Source organism: Notolepis coatsorum (genome assembly GCF_963971535.1).
Source record: "Notolepis coatsorum genome assembly, chromosome: 17".
NCBI lineage: Eukaryota > Metazoa > Chordata > Actinopteri > Aulopiformes > Paralepididae > Notolepis > Notolepis coatsorum.
In genome coordinates, this window is record NC_140181.1 from 97,630,604 (window position 1) to 97,653,664 (window position 23,061).

The window sequence follows — 23,061 nt, forward strand, 5'->3', positions numbered from 1 at the left end:
CCCCCTCACGTCCAATCCGCGCTTAGCAGGCGCCCCGACCGAACCGTAGGAGTCGCTGTTTACAACGACCCGGACCCACCCCGCCAGCTTCTCCCACCCTCCAATACAGCCAATTGTATCAGTGCAGACGGCCAGCCAAGCTGGTGACAACCCCGGAGCTGTGAGCTGGATTCGAACAGGCAAATCCAGCTCAGCTCCGGGGCTGGTGACGAACGCAATCTCCGCTCGGCCACCTAACCGCCCTGGCAATGCTGTTTTTCTGAATACCGGTAGGCCCGTCCTCTTTATCTAGCCACTCGTTTATGTTTAACGGGTATGTTAAATCAAACGTAACGTTGTTGTCCGCAGAGTAGGTCACGTTGACACAGTTTCCGTTTGATTAATGGCAGTTGAAACTTTCTACAACATTCTAACGCCAGCACAGTGGTAATATATTCATGGTGATTTATACCAGTGTTTGGTCAGTAACATGGGTCTCCCAGTCCCTCTGCTCTGCAGTAAACACAAAATACACTTTATCCAATCAGGAGAGCGAACTCCTACAAGTAAGAAAATCTGGCTTGGCAAGATGCCTTGAAACAAGTAAAAATGTCTAGGGTTCTGATTTTATTATATCATTTAAAATGGCTTTAGATACTGTATAAAAATAAATCTGAAATGACTTGGTCTTGAACAAACATAACGTGTTTCCTTGAAATATATTTTTTTACAAGAGGCGTCCAAATCACGTTCCTTGGGACCTGGTCCAGTAGACTGAGGACAAGCAGATGTTTAACATCTTCACTGTCTGCACTACATACTGTAGCCCCTCACAGCCGATATGAAGTGAATCACTGTCATCTACTGACACAACATGCACTGAAGTCCCATTGCATGTGAGGGGGGGATGTCAGTCTCTTTGAATCATAACTTTGTATAGTGGTTCTCAATCCTTTTTGGGTCATGACCCTAAAAACTATCCTATTACGACAGTAAATCCTCAACATGATCAAGCACAGCTTTAACCTTTTTAACCCTTTCTCTACCACACTACAGAAGGTTAACCCTTTTCACTACCACACTACATAAGGGTAACCCCTTCACTACCACACTACAGAAGGTTAACCCCCTCACTACCACACTACAGAAGGTTAACCCCCTCACTACCACACTGCAGAAGTCTCACAACTCTTAACGGTGCTTTTCAATGTTTTGAAACTCAAACCCCTCGCTTCCAAGCTGCTGTTGCGAACTTGGTAGCCAACATGAACACAGTGGTTTTCTAATATTAGTCTTGCTGTATACTGGTGTCAAAGGTGCTATAGATAACATTTATGTAGACGAATCATTAAAAAAAGAATGACTTCACAATAAAAATATTGCTTTCCCCCCAAAAAATGTATTGATAATTTTTTGGACAGGCCTGAAATTAATGTTATGTGCATGTTGCGTGCATGTATCCCCTCCCTAATTCCCATTTCCCCATCTGGAATGCATCTGATTGGATAAACACACTGCTAGTTGAGAGGTCCCTGTTAAAAAAGAAAATGGCAGCTTGCTCGCTCGTCAACTTTCTCCCTTTCAACCAAAAGTTGAACCTAAAATATGTCACAGATCATGATTCATATTTAATCTGCGATGCCTAGTTTAACAGTTTGATCTGAACTTAGTTCGCTGGTATAGCGTATGATAATTACCATGATGTATGCTATGTAAGCACAGTAGCACACCATTGTTTTTTCTCTGACATGCTGGTGCTCTAGTGCGACATCTAGTGGCTGAATGTTATCTATAGCACCTTAAGTGTTGTTGCTGGTTCCCAAGTCTGAAAAGACCTACCACTGACCTCCAACTGACCTCTCTCAAGCTCTACCATGTCTTCTCGATGCCCCCCCCCCCCCCCCCCCCCTCTGAGGAAAAGCAACAGACCAAAGGATCAAGAAAAGAGGGCAGAGCTCGAGATGGGTCAATTAAGTTTATCCTGTGTCCTTTCTGTGGTCCCAGCTGTCCCAATTTGACATTTGACCCCGACAGGGACCTGTCCTTCATCAAGGTCATCAACGTGGGCCGCCGCTTCCTGGTGAACCGGGTGCAGGACTACATCCAGAGCAAGATCGTGTACTACCTCATGAACATCCACGTGCACTCGCACTCCATCTACCTGTGTCGCCACGGAGAGAGCCACCACAACACAGAGGGCCGCATCGGGGGCGACGCAGAGCTGTCAGTCAGGGGGAAGGAGGTGAGGCACAGTTGGCCTTTTCGTTTGTAATTAACAATAATACCCTTAACCCTTTCACTACCACACTACAGAAGGTCAACCCTTTCATTACCACACTACAGACGGTTAACCGGTAGTGAAAGGGTTAACCGTATGTAGTGTGGTAGTGAAAGGATTGACCTTCTGTAGTGTGGTAGTGAAAGGGTTAACCGTCTGTAGTGTGGTAGTGAAAGGATTGACCTTCTGTAGTGTGGTAGTGAAAGGGTTAACCGTCTGTAGTGTGGTAGTGAAAGGGTTAAGATAATACAAATGATTCCCATCGAGTATATCTCCTGGTATATACATCCCAGTGGATCAGGAGGTAGAGCAGTCGTCTGGTAATCTGGAGGTTCCCGGTTCGATTCCCGCTCCTCCCTGGGCAGCGTGTCGAAGTGTCCTTGAGCAAGACACTTAACCCCTAATTGCTCCTGATGAACAGGTTGGCACCTTGCATCGTTGCCTCCGTCGTCGGTGTGTGAATGTGTGAGTGAATGGGTAAAATGTGAGGAACAAATTGTAAAACACTTTGGATAAAAGCGCTATATAAATACGGCATTTACCATTTTTATAATATGAATCGGTGAGTTTAGCATTGTTCATTCATACACATCGGGTTAGAGTACTTTGTAAATTTTTTTTTTTTTTTTTAACAAACTTTATTATTTAGTATCAAGATAATACATTCATCACATACAATCTCAAACATTCCTTGACAACGAAGGAACATGGGCTTGACAAGTCAAGAAGAAACATCACAATAAATCAAGAACAAAAACCACCATAAAATACAAATATCACTCCCAGACATACCCCAGCGAAGGTAAGGAAAAACTCACTAAAAACCCCAGCAATAGGAAAAAAGCACCACAGGCCATGTGGAGAAGAGAAATCTTAGAAGGGCCGTTCAAAGGGGGGATCCCCCAACTTGGTTGTCGGTGATGATATAGTGTTGCTATGGATGATCGATGGGTGGAGAATAAACAGGTGAATAGTTGGTATGTATGTAGATATATGTGTAATAACATTTTGAAAGATTTAAATAGAATAAAGCTAAGAACAACAACAACAAAAGAAAAAGCATAGAGGAACGAGTATGAAAATAAGATGAAGGCTAAATGTTAAGGCTCGGAGCTCAAAATATCAGTCATATTCCATTTGGATGAATGTATGTATTTTGCTCGATCCATTTGAAGTATGAGGGCGACGTAGAGAAGATCGCACCACCTTGGCCATCACCACGAGATATCCACCACCTTGGCCATCACCACGAGACATCCACTCACAGGGAGACTGGGACAGGGGTTAGAGAGTTTCAGTGTTTGTAGTGGGCGGATATAGGAGGAGCAAATGGATACATGCAGTAAGTGTATATATGAATAGAATATAAGTACTTAGCCCAGCAATGAAGTAGAACAGGCATGGTTAGACATTGTAGATTGGACAGAAGACGGTATGAAGCTGATCCATGACCTTAGTGGTGCTCATAACCAATATGGGGTAGACCATCTCTGCACAAAAACATAAACTATCATTTATTTCTTTAACTTTAACGGTACAACATTTTGGTACCTTTACATGTTTAGTATAAGAGTGTAATATACTAGACAAGAGGGAGGGGGGGGGGGAAGGTACCGGTTGGGTACCAATACCGAATTCCAGGAACTCTGTACAGGTATCGGTTCAAATGTGAACGGTACCCAACCCTACACCTACAGTACATTATTTGACCCAGCTTCTACATATGTCGCTAGCTAGCGGTACATGTTATGAAGCCGTGGGACCAGCAGGGGGAGCCGCTGCTTCGTGTGCTCTCGTCTTAGACCCGTTCTCACTGTTACCTTCCCCCTCCCGGGTCAGTTTGCAGCGGCGCTGAAGGGCTTCGTGGGGGAGCACCGGCTGACGGACCTGAAGGTGTGGACCAGCCAACTCAGACGCACCATCCAGACGGCGGAGGAGCTGGGAGTGCCCTACGAACAGTGGAAGATCCTCAACGAGATAGACGCCGTATGTAATATAATAATAATAATACACTTTATTTAGCACCTTTCATGCAAGAATTTCAGCTCAAAGTGCTTCACAGCAGCAACAAAAGACAGGCAATGCATAAAGTGCAGACATAAAATAAGTATAAAACAAGCATCAAATTGGAACATTAAATCACATAGTTCTTCACATTAGGATCTAACATCCCAATAGGCCTCTTTGTTTATGGTTTGATCAATTACAGAATAGAGAGTAATAAAAGAGCAAAATAGAGTACATGGAGCAAAATAGAGTAGACAGAGTTAAATAATAATAATAATAATCATAATACACTTTATTTGTATAGCACCTTTCATACAGAAACTGCAGCTCAAAGTGCTTCACAACATAAATAAAGTAGACGGAGCAAAATAGTGCAGTGCAATAAAATGGTTAGTAAAATAAAATAGGATAGACAGAATGATAAAAGAGTCAAATAGAATAGACGGAGTAAAATAGTGCAGTGCAATAAAATAGTTAGACAATAAATCGATGAAATAAAATGGCCCTCATTTACAATAATCAGTGTTGATGTAATGAGTCTAGGTGGCACAGTGCATAAGAGGTAGTAAGATAAAATTACTAGCATAGAACTGACACATGAATTTGACAGGAAGCGCATAAAAAATAGGCAGACATACAAAAAAAAAATTTGTAGATTTCTTATTTAATTCTTTATTTGTTTGTACTACCGGGTAGTCCGGTAGAGGGAAAGAGAGAGAGAGGAAGAACGGGAGACAGAGCGGGGGGAAGACATTCGGCAAAGGACGCCGGGTCCGGGAATCGAACCCGGGTCGGCCGCTTTGCGACGCAGCGCGTCACATGGGTCGCCACTTGGGTGCCCCAGGCAGACATACATTTGATAGGAATAAATAGAATAGAATAAATAGAATAAAAATAGTGCAGTCAAAATGCTTAAATGCTTTCTTAACATTTGAAGAATTGGCCTCCCTGATATCTAATTGAAATGCTTCAGCAAAGCGTTTTAAGCTGTGTTTTGAAGATATTTTGCGATGTACCGCATTGGATTACCACCACAGGGCTTCTTCACAGTACTTTATACTAGGGCTGCAGCCATTGATTCTTTTAGTAATCAAGTATTCTACCTGTTATTCCATCAATTAATCAGATAAGAAATAACTTGCAATAGTAAATTATACAAAAGACAAAATAAGATCCGTCTCTTCCTTTTTTAGAATTTTGACTGCAGCATTTTATTTTCCATGGTTATTTTCTTGAGCAACTTGGATAACGTGGATAACTCGACATAATATCTAGCTACCATATTGATTTTCGTTCTTAACCAGCCATTACATGTAGCCATAATTAATGTTAACGTACATTCTTTACTAGCCATCATTTCAACTAGCAATCATAACATTATGGATTGACATTAAATGTCACCTTGTGTCGGCTCCGCTCTGTGGACTGGATGCTTTCTGCTGAGATGATGAAGCGTTGACCAAGTGCTATTGTGGTCGGCTAGTTACATTTTACAACAGACTCACTGTAGAGCTTTTTCCTTTTTCTTTCAGCTTGAAATGATCCCAAACTTTTGACAATTTCTGGCATTTACACGCGTAGGTTGTAAGCCGGATTGGAACCCATGACATAACATTATGGTTATGCTACAATAGTGAAATCGTATTGATATTCTGGTTGTTATCTTGTGTCTTAGGGCGTGTGCGAGGAGATGACCTATAAGATGATTGAGGAGACGTATCCAGACGAGTTTTCCATGAGGGACCAAGACAAGTACCACTACCGCTACCCTGGAGGAGAGGTAACAGACCCAGGGGTCCTGCTGGCATGGGAAACCTTGGAAAGGAATGAATGAATGAATGAATGAATGACCTTTATTTATATAGCACCCTTTACAGCACGAATGCACAGGGTGCTTTACACTACAGCTAACATATAAAAACAAAAATCAGAAATAAATGACAACAGGCGGCAGTTAAAAACAGTGAACCAAATAAAATAATGGAATAAAAAGAATTTAAATAAAATCATCAGTCAATAACTAAAAACTATAGGAACAGTGAGGACAAAGGGTGCCTATATATGACCAAAAGCCTGTCTGAACATGTGTTTTTAGCAGTTTCTTAAAAGAATCTTCTGAGGGGGCAGGTCCAGGGGGAGAGCGTTCCAGAGCCTTGGTGCTGTCACCTTGAAGGCTTGATCACCCCTTGTTATAAGTCTGGACCTGGGGACCACCAGGAGGTGCTGATCGGCAGATCTGAGTGAGCGGGTGTTGATGTAGGGATGGATGAGTTCAGTGATGTAGATAGGGGCCTGACCGTGGAGTGCTCTGAAAGTGAAAGTGAGGACTTTGAAGTGAATTCTATAGTGTACCGGGAGCCAGTGCAGGGATACCAGAATGGGAGTGATGTGACATGATTTTTTTGACCTTGTGAGTAGCCTGGCTGCAGCATTTTGGACCATTTGTAGTTTGTATGTGGATGATTTAGTGAGACAGGTGAAAAGTGAGTTGCAGTACTCAAGCCTAGAGGAAATAAAAGCATGCACGGACAGTTCTAGTTCAGAGTGAGATATGATGCAGCGGAGTTTTGCAATATTTCTATGGTAAAAAAAAAACAGGTGCATGTGAGTGTTTTGACAAGTTTGTCTAGGTTCATGGCCTGGTCGAAAACAACACCCAGGTTTCTCAGATGAAGGCGTATGTTGTCTTTGAGGGACCCCAAGTGGGTGGCCAGGAAAATGCCCCAGAAAGTTTATAGAATGCCCCTGATATAGGTATTACATGTGCAACAAAGTGGAGTTTATTGTAGCCTATACCAGTAAAGTGTAATGTAATTATAGGTATAATATGTAATGCTGTCAAACGGCGACCTCTAGACAAAAGTGCCCCGCTTGGTATCTCACTTTGTTTACTTTTTTGTTTTGGTCTGATGAGTTTAGTAACTTATTGTACTGTGAATGTCTCCTGGTCTGACGAGTTTAGTAACTTATTATACTGTGAATGTCTCCTGGTCTGACGAGTTTAGTAACTTATTATACTGTGAATGTCTCCAGACCTCTCTTGGTTAGAGCCTGAGGTGGCCAGCAGTAACAACCCCTCTACCCACTGAATTCCAATCCACATATCAGATGAAAAAACTAAAACTGTAAACAAAGTGCATTACCATGCTGTCATCGTTTGCCTAGAGGTCACTGTTTGATGACATTACAGATTCTACCTTTAAGGTTAGAGTTTGTCTGACACACACACACAGAAAAATGTATTTGCTGTCTTGCTCAGTGTGTCCCTCTCCTCTCTCCGTAGTCCTACCAGGACCTGGTTCAGCGGCTGGAGCCAGTCATCATGGAGCTGGAGAGACAGGGCAACGTGCTGGTCATCTGTCACCAGGCAGTGATGCGCTGTCTGCTCGCCTACTTCCTGGACAAAAGTGCAGGTGAATGCAGACAGGAAACACCAGAGCGTTGGACACAGAGAGACGCATCACGTCGGTCGTACGTCGTTGCATTTTCCATGCATGAAATGATTGAACTCGACATTAGAACGCATAAGATAAGATGATCCTTTATTAATCCCCTTGCGGAAATTCGGGTGTCAAAGCAGCATGGGGGGGGGGGGGGGGGGGGGTACAGGGGGGAGATACAGAGCTTCACAGTCCTATACAGTCCAGTATCTATATACACTATTAGATACACTATAAAATATAAATAAATAAATATAAATTATATAGCATGTCCCAAACAAGACCCCCAGAGATGTGGAAAAGAGACACAAACCAAGGAAACTATAAAAGAAGTTTCAAGTTTTGTTTTATTTGTCACATATAAGGTACATTACAGTGAAATACTTGGTTCTGTATGAGCCTCCTGAGATTGTGCTTCATGCAGTAAAAAGAATAAAGACCAAACACTACAAAATATACAATATACAAACTAAAGTATAAAATGCAAAAATTAGGTAGGGATGTAGTGAAAATCCTTTTGTAATAAATTATTAAAATATGGTGTAGTGTTAAAAAGTGTTTAAAGTGAATGTTAATAACACAATTGGCAGTGTTAGCGGGTGGGAAGCCGGCGAGGTATGTGTCCTGGTCGCTTGTATCCTTTCGGCAAGCAACAAGCCCTTCCGCGTTGCTCTGATTGGCCGAGCGCGCGCATGAGCCGCGACAAGCTCCTCAGCCAGGCAGGAATACTAAGCTCCGCTTAACACAATTTATACAAATGGAAGTATTGATTTCGCCGTAACGAATCATTAAAAAAATATACCGTTAACTGGAATATGTTGTTTCTTTACACATATGTTGGATTATGTAATTGGTTTGTCATGACAAACCAATAAAAAATCGCGAATTAACACTTTTAAGTGCCGGAAGACGTGTTTAGGCGTCCTTCCCCGCCATGCTCAAGTTGCCGAAGACGCCGTAACTCGTCTTTGATATCAATATTTCAAAAATCTGTGATCGGATTCATATTTCCCATCCGCTGGCCTGAGACCCACCAAAAAGCCCCACTGAACCCTCTAGCGGTTCAAGAGCGCCATCTGGTGGCCGATCGGCGCAATCGCCAAACAGGAAGTTACTTGGACGATGTGCTGTTCACCCATATTACTTCCGGGCACTCGGTATAGGTCCCGGCACTCTAGCTCGTCACAATACATAGCGATCCGTTGCCAATAACTCGATAAACAACATGATTTGGACGTATATACCATTATACAACCTGGAAATGGACCGGGTATTCCAACATCCCATAATAGGAAAATGTATACTCCACGCTCATCGCCCAACGGCGCGAGGAAGATACGGTAAGATTCAGCGTTATTTTTCATGTCTTCTATACTAACTGATCTGATGAACATATGACCCACATTAGATGAATGGTATAACGCTGCCCACGGAATTATAAACGCCCCCTCGGCCATCCGGTCAACATCAGATGACGTGTAGTAACTTCTAGAACCATGTCCAGTTGGAATTTTTTATATCGCGCTGATTGCCATCAAACTGTATTTCATCATCAATATAATGCATTTTGGGCTATAGATCACGTTCTGGAGAAAGCTGCAGAAAGAGATGAAAACATACTTATACTTTAGACCATACTTTAGTATGAATATGTGAATGAAAAAGTTTAACGTTGCTTCACCCTGAACATTACATATAGGACATTGAATGGGCCCTAATAATGGCAATCTAGCAATATAATCTAAAAAGTTATAGCCCTGCAAAGAAGGGGAACTTCTCCATAGACAAATAGAGCTGGCAACCCATGCATGGTCATGAATTTAACCTCCGGCAGTTAAAGTGTTAACCGGTGGCTACAACAACACACAGTAACTACATGCATCATTGTTTACAATGAACGGTGGGGCTAATCGAAAGGACTGGACACCGACAAGTTAAACTAACCTAAAGTTAGTTGTTCACCAACAATCTACAGACACAAACAAACACAGAACCAGCCTGTTGCTTTGAGGCTGTGAATAACAACACCAGCCTACAAACCACGGCAATGGGGGGGGGGGGGGTCTGCTGATGGAGACTCAGTGTTCAGGGTAACAGAGCATGAGGTGAGACGGATCTTTAAAAAAGTGGATATCAGGAAGGCAGCAGGACCGGACGGCATCCCCGGCCGCGTCCTAAAAGTCTGTGCCGACCAACTGGCCCCGGTATTCACTGACATCTTCAACCTGTCCTTGGAACAGGCCGTCATCCCCACCTGTCTGAAGAAGTCCACCATCATCCCTGTACCCAAAAAATCTACGCCCGCTTGCCTCAACGACTACCGCCCTGTAGCCCTCACCTCCATAGCCATGAAGTGCTTTGAGAAGCTAGTGAAGGGCTACATCTGTTCCTCCCTCCCCATCAACCTGGACCCTCTGCAATTTGCATATCGCCCCAACAGGTCCACGGAGGACGCCATAGCCCATGTGCTGCACACAGCAGCATCACATCTGGACAAGAGGAAGGGGAACTATGTGAGAATGCTGTTCATCGACTACAGCTCAGCATTCAATACCATAGTCCCCTCCAAACTCATAGCCAAGCTCAGGGACCTGGGCTTGAACTATGACCTGTGCCAGTGGGTCCTGGACTTCCTGACGGGCAGACCCCAGGTGGTAAGAGCCGGCAACTGCACCTCCTCATCCATCACGCTCAACATAGGGGCCCCCCAGGGCTGTGTTCTGAGCCCCCTCCTCTACTCCCTGTACACACATGACTGCGTAGCACAGCGGAACAACAACACCATCATCAAATTTGCTGATGACACAGTAGTGGTGGGCCTGATCTCTGCCAACGACGAAAGGGCCTACCTGGAAGAGGTAGAGAACCTGTCACAGTGGTGTCAGGAGAACTGCCTCTCCCTGAACGTCAGCAAAACAAAAGAGATGATTGTGGACTTCAGGAGGTCGGGGGTCAAGGACTACAGCCCCCTCAGCATCGACGGGGCACCAGTTGAGAGAGTGAACAGTTTCAAGTACCTCGGAGCCCACATATCCGAGGACTTGACATGGACCACACACATTGACAGTGTTGTGAAGAAGGCACGACAACGCCTCTACTTCCTCAGGCGCCTAAGGAAGTTCCAAGTCAGTCAGAAGATCCTTAGGAACTTCTACTCATGTACAATAGAGAGCATCCTGACCGGCAACATCACCTCCTGGTTTGGGAATAGCACTGCACAAGACCGTAGCAGACTACAAAGAGTGACACGTTCAGCCGAACGCACAATTAGAGGGGGGCTTCCCACCCTCCAGAACATTTACAACAAGCGGTGCAAGGGGAAGGCTAAGAGAATTATTAAGGACTCGAGCCACCCGAACAACTGCCTCTTTGAACTGCTGCCGTCAGGCAAGCGATACCGGAGTCTTATGGCGAGCACAGAAAGACTCAGAAGGAGCTTCTATCCCCAGGCCATCAGGCTGCTAAACGAACAATAATCGCTAAACGAACAATAATCACTATGCAACAACCATCAAATGCACACAGCACACACACCCACACGCACACACACACTCACTCAAACAAACAACACACTGCAGCACCCACTCTCCACACTTTAGATCACACAAACACACTTACACTTTATATTTATTGATAAAGGATTTGCACTACAACTCGTACACCTACTGTGAATTGTACCTAAACTGCACCTTGTCCATTTATGCCTTGCACTATATAGTATTGTATATTAGTACACTGCACAGTATTGTATATTGTATGGTAACTACGTCTACGAACATTGTACATATGTCTAAACTGAACACTGTGACCTCTTTTTTTTCTTCTAATTTTTACTATGTTTTTATTTCATACTTATCTTGTCATGCACAGTCTCTGGAGCGCAACAGTAAGAAGCATTTTGTACAAAAGTATTCTGTACTTCTGTATGACAACTATTAAAGAAACTTGAAACTTGAAACTTGTTATTTTTTATTAATTTTTTGATCTTTTTCCCCCTCCTTTTTCCTCCGATTTTCTCCCATCCATGTTAGTCGTTATACCAATTCCCAATCCCCTTCCTGGTCGCTGCGCACTTACCCCCCACAGTCGGTCTGGGAGAGTGGAGGCTATCACGTGCTTCCTCCGACCCACGTCTAGCCAATCAACCGCTTCTTTTCACCTGGCAGCGCGGACTCTCACTGAGAGGGTGTAACGTGTGGAAGGATCACACTACCCCCCTTAGATCCTATCCGCGCTGAGCAGGCGCCCCGACCGAACTGTAGGAGTCGCTGTTTACAACGACCCGGACCCACCCCGCCAGCTTCTCCCACCCTCTAATACAGCCAATTGTATTAGTGTGAACGGCCAGCCAAGCTGGTGACAACACCGGAGCTGTGAGCTGGATTCGAACAGGCGAATCCTAGCGTCTCCGGTGTTGGTGACGAACGCAATCGCCGCTACGCCACCTGACCGCCTAGAACCGGACTGTTATATTACATTAATTGATTGCCGTTTAACGCGTTCGTGTCCAGTCCTTTCTATTAGCCCCACCGTTCATTGTAAACAATGATGCATGTAGTTACTGTGTGTTGTTGTAGCCACCGGTTAATTCGCGATTTTTTATTGGTTTGTCATGACAAACCAATTACATTATCCAACATATGTGTAAAGAAACAACATATTCCAGTTAACGGTATATTTTTTTAATGATTCGTTACGGCGAAATCAATACTTCCATTTGTATAAATTGCGTTAAGCGGAGCTTAGTATTCCTGCCTGGCTGAGTGGCTTGTCGCGGCTCATACGCGCGCTCGGCCAATCAGAGCAACGCGGAAGGGCTTCTTGCTTGGCCGAAAGGATACAAGCGTCCTGGTCGTTGTAAACTGCAGTTCCTACTGGTCACTCGGGGCTCCTGTTCAGCAGGGAGGGGATTGGGGGAAATAGCGTGAACCTCCGCACGCGTTACATTCCCCCATTGAGAGTCCTCGCTGTTGGGTGAAAAGAAGTGGCTGGCTGACTCCACATGTATCGGAGGAGGCATGTGGTAGTTCTACACCCTACCTAGGCCGACGCAATGCGCGCAACGACCAGGAAGGGAATTGGCATAACGACTAAATTGGGATGGGAGCAAAAAAATACAGAAAAAGTGAGAAAAAATATATATAAAGTGAATGTTAAAGGTAGAGTGTGTGCAATGAATGTAGATGGATGGGTTAGTGTTGCATAGAGTCACTGGGCGTCCTGATGGCCTGGGGATAGGAGCCATCAGGGAAGGGAAAGAGGGAAGGGTCATCACGTCACTGGGTAGCGCATGAACGCACATTGGTGCCAAGTGTCGGGATTTTCAGTTCGGCCAACATTGAATTCAATGGTAACTCAATCTCCTCCTTTATGACCTGCCATTATTACCTCGGATGTTAGAATCATCAGCGATAGGGAGGTGTAGTCTGACATCACTTAGTTTCCCGCGCGGTCCACCCGTTTAGGGATTTATCATGGGGGGAAAATGTATTATCGGTATTGTAATAATTCTGCCTCATGAACATTGGCAAGCTTTCCATTTTTGCACAAAATGAGTTCCCTTATATCACTAATATTATTGTTTAAGCATTTTTGGTTGAAATAAAGTTAGTTATAAGGTTGTTTAATTTGTCGTAAAAAAGAAATACACTTACCAGTATCGTGTGTCGTTCAGTGCTGTCGCCTAATACAGCCAGGAGTCTACGCTCGAAAACATAAACGTTGTTATTTTGCTACCGTTTACGATGTCGTGGAATATATTAATTGCGAATTTGTTCATGTTGAGCTATAGATTGTGGATGAATACACACAGAAAGGTACACCATGCCAATGTTCATGCTTTATTTTAAACGAGACTATTTAGAAATGTGTCCATTGGAAATACATGGCAATTTCAAGAGGGGTGGATCGCGCGGGAAACGGCAATGACGTAACCACTACACCTCCCTATGACGTGATGACCCTTCCTTCTTTTATAGTTTCCTTGACACAAACATGCAGATCCTGAGGAATCACTGCTTAGTTGTGTTTCCCTAAGTCACTGCTTCAAATAGCTCTGAGGTTAAATCTGAGGCTTTGCCAAGTCAGGAGAGGAAGTGGGCTCTGCTGCTGTTTAAAGACTCAAGCCGCAGTCTGCAGAGGCGCTAGTGGGAGTGAGTGAGTGAGTGAGTAACGTGTCTTCATCTTAAATATGTCTGATGTCTAAGGATGGATCAAGTGTATATAAATATATAAACTTTATTTGTATAGCACTTTTCATACAGAAATTTCAGTTCAAAGTGCTTCACAGTAGTAAAAAAAGAAATACAGGCATAAGCGAGCATAAAAAAGATAGAGAGGTAGCAAGGTAAGGTAAATCACAGTTTTACACATTAGGATCTAACATCCCAATAGGCCTCTCTGTTCACGGTTTCATTCAGTAATAAAAATAATAAAATAGAATAGACGGAGTAAAAAAAGTGCGGTTTGATTCAGTTTAAAAATAGGCAATACTAAAAATAATCCAATAGAATAGACGGAGTAAAAAAGTGTGATAAAATAGTTCAATAAATATATACAATAACATTTACAACAGCATCGCTCATAACACTTAATAGAACAACAGGGCAGTGCATCGCTCTTAACATGACTCACTGATACTGTGTACACAACGTCATCTTCAGGCCCTGGAGTGTGTGGAGGTGTCTCACGTGTGGCTTTTTATATTTATATTTTTTATATATTCCAGATGACCTGCCGTACTTGAAGTGTCCTCTGCACACTGTGCTGAAGCTCACCCCGGTGGCTTATGGTGAGACGCATCCCTTTAACCCTTTCACTACCACGCTACAGAAGGTTAACCCTTTCACTACCACGCTACAGACGGTTAACCCTTTCACTACCACGCTACAGAAGGTTAACCCTTTCACTACCACGCTACAGAAGGTTAACCTTTCACTACCACGCTACAGAAGGTTAACCCTTTCACTACCACGCTACAGAAGGTTAACCCTTTCACTATCACGCTACAGACGGTTAACCCTTTCACTACCACGCTACAGACGGTTAACCCTTTCACTACCACACTACAGAAGGTTAACCCTTTCACTACCACGCTACAGAAGGTTAACCTTTCACTACCACGCTACAGAAGGTTAACCCTTTCACTACCATGCTACAGACGGTTAACCCTTTCACTACCACATTACAGAAGGTTAACCCTTTCACTATCACACTACAGAAGGTTAACCTTTCACTACCATGCTACAGAAGGTTAACCCTTTCACTACCACGCTACAGAAGGTTAACCTTTCACTACCATGCTACAGAAGGTTAACCCTTTCACTACCACGCTACAGAAGGTTAACCTTTCACTACCACGCTACAGAAGGTTAACCTTTCACTACCACGCTACAGAAGGTTAACCCTTCCACTACCACACTACAGAAGTTTAACCATTTCACTACCACACTACAGAGGGTTAACCTGTTATTACAACACAACAGAAGGTTAACCCGTTCACTACCTACCACACGACAGATGGTTAACCTGTCACTACCATGCTACAGAAGGTTAACCCTTTCACTACCACGCTACATAAGGTTAACCCTTTCACTACCTTCTGTAGTGTGGTAGTGAAAGGTTAACCTTCTGTAGTTGTGGCAGTGAAAGGGTTAATGAGCCCTAGCTATTATTTCATCCCCCCTCCTCTTCCTCCTCCAACCTTCCTCCGTCATCAAGAGTGTAACTCTCTCTCTCTCTCTCCTGCCAGGTTGTAAAGTGGACATGTTTGACCTGAAGGTGGAGGCGGTCAACACACACAGGGACAGACCTATAGTAAGTTTCCGCCGCTGTCATTATGTTGTGTGAGGGGGGAGAGGAGATACAGGCAGGGTAATAGGAGTAAATATGGGGTAAATATAGCAGAGTGTGAGGTGCCGTTTGTTGATATTTTGTGTCGCTCCACTGAGTCTGTTTATTCAGTTTGAATAAATGGAATCTTGTTTATTCCCAGGTTGTCCTTGTCCGGGCCATTCCAAGGAAGCTCTGTACTTTCATGTGTAAATTCAGACCAGTCTTGGTTTCAGGGAAACGCAGTCGTGCACGTGACTGACTACTGATCCTGAACACTGTCGGTTTGTGCTTCGGCTGAACCTACGCTCCTAACCGGGTCGGATCCTTTAAGAAGTCGAAATAATAAACGACAGAATTAAGCCTAGTCTTAGACCAAGGGCTTTTCCTCGATGGAAATCGTGACTCAGTGACATTTTATCCCAGGACTATACTGCCCTGCAGAAGCTAACCGCAGTAACATTTGGTTATAAATGAAATTTAACTCAATTGAACTCGATATACTATAAAACCACTGGATAGTCCAAGAACTTTTCAAGACATTTTTCTCAGTTTCACTGTTTGCGTAGCTACTGCGGTCAGCTTCTGCAGGGCGGTGTCGTTAATCCAAGTCCATGCAACCGGCCCCTTTTGTATCTTTTCGATCAGTTGGGCCATTCTGACTTCCTCTGGAAAAACATTTAGGTCCTTTCCCCTGGTAATGGCCATGATTTAAAGCACCATTCCCGACCCAGAGAACATTGTGTTTGGCATCACAGTGGCCTGAACGACGCAACATCTCCCCTACCAGAGAAAAACTAGTGGTTCAAGCTGTCCATGGACACTTTTATATCATCGCATAAAATACTCTCTTTAACGTTCCAGCTCCCAGGCCTTTTATGATGATGACCGGTTATGACCCCGGCCTCTGGAGCCACAGGAGCTGGGCTCGAATCCTCATCCTCCTGCGTCTCCCTCTCCTCATCCTCCTCATCCTTCTCTCCTGGGTCTCCCTCTCCTCATCCTTCTCATCCTCCTCATCCTCTCCACACCCTTCTCTCCTGTGTCTCCCTCTCCTCCTCATCCTCCTCATCCTTCTCTCCTGTGTCTCCCTCTCCTCATCCTTCTCATCCTCCTCATCCTCTCCACACCCTTCTCTCCTGTGTCTCCCTCTCCTTCTCATCCTCATCCTTCTCTCCTGTGTCTCCCTCTCCCCATCCTCCTCATCCTTCTCTCCTGTGTCTCTCTCTCCTTCTCATCCTCCTCCTCATCCTTCTCATCCTCCTCATCCTTCTCTCCTGTGTCTCCCTCCTCCTCATCCTTCTCATCCTCCTCATCCTCTCCTGATCCTTTTCTCCTGTGTCTCCCTCCTCCTCATCCTTCTCATCCTCCTCATCCTCTCCTGATCCTTTTCTCCTGTCTCCCTCTTCTTATCCTCCTCTCATGTGTCTCCCTCTCCTCATCCTCCTCAACCTTCTCTCCTGTGCCTCCCCCTCCTCCTCAACCTCTCATCATCCTTCTATCCTATGTGTCTCCCACTCATCATCCTCCTCATCCTTCTCTCCTGTGTCTCCCTCTCCTCATCCTTCTCTCCTGTGTCTCCCTCTCCTCATCCTTCTCTCCTGTGTCTCCCTTTCCTCACCCTCTCATCATCATTCTCTCCTGTGTCTCCCTCTCCTCACCATCTCATCATCCTTCTCTCCTGTGTCTCCCTCTCATCATCCTCCTCATCCTTCTCTCCTGTGTCTCCCTCTCCTCATCCTCCTCCTCATCCTTCTCTCCTGTGTCTCCCTCTCCTCCTCTCCTCATCATTCTCTCCTCATCCTTCTCTCCTGTGTCTCCTTATCATCCTCCTCCTCATCCTTCTCTCCTGTGTCTCCCTCTCCCCATCCTCCTCATCCTTCTCTCCTGTGTCTCTCTCCTTCTCATCCTTCTCATCCTCCCCATCCTCCTCCTTCTCTCCTGTGTCTCCCTCCTCCTCATCCTTCTCATCCTCCTCCTTCTCTCCTGTGTCTCCCTCCTCCTCATCCTCCTCCTCCTTCTCTCCTGTGTCTCCCTCTCCCCATCCTCCTCATCCTTCTCTCCTGTGTCTCCCTCCTCCTCATCCTTCTCATCCTCCCCATCCTCTCCTGATCCTTTTCTCCTGTCTCCCTCTCCTCATCCTCCTCAACCTTCTCTCCTGTGCCTCCCCCTCCTCATCCTTCTCTCCTGTGTCTCCCTCTCCTCATCCTTCTCTCCTGTGTCTCCCTTTCCTCACCCTCTCATCATCATTCTCTCCTGTGTCTCCCTCTCCTCACCCTCTCATCATCATTCTCTCCTGTGCCTCCCCCTCCTCCTCACCCTCTCATCATCCTTCTCTCCTGTGTCTCCCTCTCATCATCCTCCTCATCCTTCTCTGCTGTGTCTCCCTCTCCTCATCCTTCTCTCCTGTGTCTCCCTCTCCTCATCCTTCTCTCCTGTGTCTCCCTTTCCTCACCCTCTCATCATCATTCTCTCCTGTGTCTCCCTCTCCTCACCCTCTCATCATCCTTCTCTCCTGTGTCTCCCTCTCATCATCCTACTCATCCTTCTCTCCTGTGTCTCCCTCTCCTCATCCTCCTCCTCATCCTTCTCTCCTGTGTCTCCCTCTCCTCATCCTCTCCTCATCATTCTCTCCTCATCCTTCTCTCCTGTGTCTCCTTCTCATCCTCCTCCTCATCCTTCTCTCCTGTGTCTCCCTCTCCCCATCCTCCTCATCCTTCTCTCCTGTGTCTCTCTCCTTCTCATCCTCCTCCTCATCCTTCTCATCCTCCTCCTCCTTCTCTCCTGTGTCTCCCTCCTCCTCCTTCTCTCCTGTGTCTCCCTCTCCCCATCCTCCTCATCCTTCTCTCCTGTGTCTCTCTCCTTCTCATCCTCCTCCTCATCCTTCTCATCTTCCTCATCCTTCTCTCATGTGTCTCCCTCCTCCTCATCCTTCTCATCCTCTCCTGATCCTTTTCTCCTGTCTCCCTCTCCTCATCCTCCTCAACCTTCTCTCCTGTGCCTCCCCCTCCTCCTCACCCTCTCATCATCCTTCTCTCCTGTGTCTCCCTCTCATCATCCTTCTCTCCTGTGTCTCCCTCTCCTCAACCTTCTCTCCTGTGTCTCCCCCTCCTCCTCACCCTCTCATCATCCTTCTCTCCTGTGTCTCCCTCTCATCATCCTCCTCATCATTCTCTCCTGTGTCTCCCTCTCCTCATCCTTCTCCTCATCCTCCTCCTCATCCTTCCGACTGTCTCAATAAAGGGAGAGTAATACTAAAGGGAGTGATCCTTAAAAATAGTTACTTTTATACCATGGCTCGGGAGGTAGAGCAGTCGTCTGGTAATCCGGAGGTTCCCGGTTTTTGATTCCCGCTCCTCCCGGGCAGCGTGTCAGTGTCCTCGAGCAAGACACTTAACACATTCATGGCCATTTGGATCTGTCTAAAATCACTGTAGACGGCCAGCATTTCTAAACAGACTTGCATAGTCTGTGGGGCTGTTTGTAGAGCTAAATCTATACTTTATAGTATTGCTATCTGTCCATTCTCATTGTCAATTGAGACCATAAACCGTCCCTTCAAAATGGCTTAAAGAAATAATTTTGTCATCAATACGTTCTCATTTTATAGCGTCTTGAATATAAGCGTTATAAGGGATTTCGGCTGGGATATTTCCTGGAACGCGAGCTACAGGGCTAATAGCTACTAACGTTAAATCCAATGGCATTTCGGATATACAGAAGCTACAGTTAAAACTCAAACTGCATATGATCGGTATGATGGTCCACCATGAATGCATGAAGGGGGGGGGGGGCGGGGCACGTAGTTTCTGATTATTGATTACCAATAACTGCATTAGCCTCATTCGCTGATCAGGTGGATAGCTATCATAACAAGCCCTGATCAGCATGTAATTTACGTGAAAAAGATCTTACCGTGGACCGGTTGGATCCCCCAAAGCATTTCCCAGTTATCGATCGCCATCTGGTAGATCCATATGTCCATTGGCTGATGATATATTTCTTTACTGCATAGTGAATTCAGCGTCGCAAAAGGTATTCCAAGCTACTAGGCTGCACATCCAGAATCCATAAACTCCATTGAAAGTTAAAAAAAAAAAGCACCGTTCTGCCACAGGGCCAACTGCATTATCGAGACAGCGCCCCTAAGAGGATCTGGCCGGTAATGCACTTTTCAGAATTCGAAGAGGAGGGTAGATCTGCAGTGCCGCTCGGTGACATCGAGTAGGTTATTACAATGGAATGAAAGCCAAAACAACCTTGCCACGGACATGTCCGTGGTTGGTCCTCAACCGTTGGATTCGAAACACGGATTTATCCATGGTTGGCCCGGAAACGGTTAATACACAATTGTTCTGAGGAACAATCCCAACTCATGTGGACACATGCACTGTGTAGTTACTGTTGTTTCATCCTGACACACTGTGTAGTTACTGTTTAACCCTGACTACACTGTTTAGTTACTGTTTCACCCCGACTACACTGTTTAGTTACTGTTTCACCCTGACTACACTGTTTAGTTACTGTTTCACCCTGACTACACTGTGTAGTTACTGTTTCACCCTGACTACACTGTTTAGTTACTGTTTCACCCCGACTACACTGTTTAGTTACTGTTTCATCCTGACTACACTGTTTAGTTACTGTTTTACCCTGACTACACTGTTTAGTTACTGTTTCACCCCGACTACACTGTTTAGTTACTGTTTCACCCTGACTACACTGTTTAGTTACTGTTTCACCCTGACTACACTGTTTAGTTACTGTTTCACCCTGACTACACTGGTTAGTTACTGTTTCACCCTGACTACACTGTTTAGTTACTGTTTCACCCCGACTACACTGTTTAGTTACTGTTTCACCCCGACTACACTGTTTAGTTACTGTTTCACCCTGACTACACTGGTTAGTTACTGTTTCACCCCGACTACACTGTTTAGTTACTGTTTCACCCGGACTACACTGTTTAGTTACTGTTTCACCCGGACTACACTGTTTAGTTACTGTTTCACCCCGACTACACTGTTTAGTTACTGTTTCACCCCGACTACACTGTTTAGTTACTGTTTCACCCTGACTACACTGTTTAGTTACTGTTTCACCCCGACTACACTGTTTAGTTACTGTTTCACCCTGACTACACTGTTTAGTTACTGTTTCACCCTGACTACACTGTTTAGTTACTGTTTCACCCCGACTACACTGTTTAGTTACTGTTTCACCCTGACTACACTGTTTAGTTACTGTTTCACCCTGACTATACTGTTTAGTTACTGTTTCACCCTGACTACACTGTTTAGTTACTGTTTCACCCTGACTACACTGTTTAGTTACTGTTTCACCCTGACTACACTGTTTAGTTACTGTTTCATCCTGACTACACTGTTTAGTTACTGTTTCACCCCGACTACACTGTTTAGTTACTGTTTCATCCTGACTACACTGTTTAGTTACTGTTTCACCCTGACTACACTGTTTAATTACTGTTTCACCCCGACTACACTGTTTAGTTACTGTTTCACCCTGACTACACTGTTTAGTTACTGTTTCACCCTGACTACACTGTTTAATTACTGTTTCACCCCGACTACACTGTTTAGTTACTGTTTCACCCTGACTACACTGGTTAGTTACTGTTTCACCCTGACTACACTGTTTAGTTACTGTTTCACCCCGACTACACTGTTTAGTTACTGTTTCACCCCGACTACACTGTTTAGTTACTGTTTCACCCTGACTACACTGGTTAGTTACTGTTTCACCCCGACTACACTGTTTAGTTACTGTTTCACCCGGACTACACTGTTTAGTTACTGTTTCACCCGGACTACACTGTTTAGTTACTGTTTCACCCCGACTACACTGTTTAGTTACTGTTTCACCCCGACTACACTGTTTAGTTACTGTTTCACCCTGACTACACTGTTTAGTTACTGTTTCACCCCGACTACACTGTTTAGTTACTGTTTCACCCTGACTACACTGTTTAGTTACTGTTTCACCCTGACTACACTGTTTAGTTACTGTTTCACCCCGACTACACTGTTTAGTTACTGTTTCACCCTGACTACACTGTTTAGTTACTGTTTCACCCTGACTATACTGTTTAGTTACTGTTTCACCCTGACTACACTGTTTAGTTACTGTTTCACCCTGACTACACTGTTTAGTTACTGTTTCACCCTGACTACACTGTTTAGTTACTGTTTCATCCTGACTACACTGTTTAGTTACTGTTTCACCCCGACTACACTGTTTAGTTACTGTTTCATCCTGACTACACTGTTTAGTTACTGTTTCACCCTGACTACACTGTTTAATTACTGTTTCACCCCGACTACACTGTTTAGTTACTGTTTCACCCTGACTACACTGTTTAGTTACTGTTTCACCCTGACTACACTGTTTAGTTACTGTTTCACCCTGACTACACTGTTTAATTACTGTTTCACCCCGACTACACTGTTTAGTTACTGTTTCACCCCGACTACACTGTTTAGTTACTGTTTCACCCCGACTACACTGTTTAGTTACTGTTTCACCCTGACTACACTGTTTAGTTACTGTTTCACCCCGACTACACTGTTTAGTTACTGTTTCACCCTGACTACACTGTTTAGTTACTGTTTCACCCTGACTACACTGTTTAGTTACTGTTTCACCCCGACTACACTGTTTAGTTACTGTTTCACCCTGACTACACTGTGTAGTTACTGTTTCACCCTGACTACACTGTTTAGTTACTGTTTCACCCTGACTACACTGTTTAGTTACTGTTTCACCCCGACTACACTGTTTAGTTACTGTTTCACCCTGACTACACTGTTTAGTTACTGTTTCACCCTGACTACACTGTTTAGTTACTGTTTCACCCCGACTACACTGTTTAGTTACTGTTTCACCCCGACTACACTGTTTAGTTACTGTTTCACCCCGACTACACTGTTTAGTTACTGTTTCACCCTGACTACACTGTTTAGTTACTGTTTCACCCCGACTACACTGTTTAGTTACTGTTTCACCCCGACTACACTGTTTAGTTACTGTTTCACCCCGACTACACTGTTTAGTTACTGTTTCACCCTGACTACACTGTTTAGTTACTGTTTCACCCTGACTACACTGTTTAGTTACTGTTTCACCCTGACTACACTGTTTAGTTACTGTTTCACCCTGACTACACTGTTTAGTTACTGTTTCACCCCGACTACACTGTTTAGTTACTGTTTCACCCTGACTACACTGTTTAGTTACTGTTTCACCCCGACTACACTGTTTAGTTACTGTTTCACCCCGACTACACTGTTTAGTTACTGTTTCACCCTGACTACACTGTTTAGTTACTGTTTCACCCCGACTACACTGGTTAGTTACTGTTTCACCCCGACTACACTGTTTAGTTACTGTTTCACCCTGACTACACTGTTTAGTTACTGTTTCACCCTGACTACACTGGTTAGTTACTGTTTCACCCTGACTACACTGTTTAGTTACTGTTTCACCCCGACTACACTGTTTAGTTACTGT

The 23,061-nt window shown here is 44.6% G+C and overlaps 1 protein-coding gene across 2 annotated transcripts in view; it reads left to right on the forward strand.

Moving 5' to 3' along the window:
- Positions 1-23,061, forward strand: part of LOC311244458 (6-phosphofructo-2-kinase/fructose-2,6-bisphosphatase 2-like) — a 63,034-nt gene that overhangs the window by 30,353 nt on the left and 9,620 nt on the right. For both annotated transcript variants that reach the window (XM_084333976.1, XM_084333977.1), the window contains exons 9-14: positions 2,014-2,221; positions 4,097-4,243; positions 5,940-6,044; positions 7,548-7,677; positions 14,432-14,494; positions 15,455-15,519. In XM_084333976.1, coding sequence (XP_084190102.1) covers positions 2,014-2,221; positions 4,097-4,243; positions 5,940-6,044; positions 7,548-7,677; positions 14,432-14,494; positions 15,455-15,519 — 718 coding nt within the window. The remainder of the gene's footprint in view (positions 1-2,013; positions 2,222-4,096; positions 4,244-5,939; positions 6,045-7,547; positions 7,678-14,431; positions 14,495-15,454; positions 15,520-23,061) is intronic.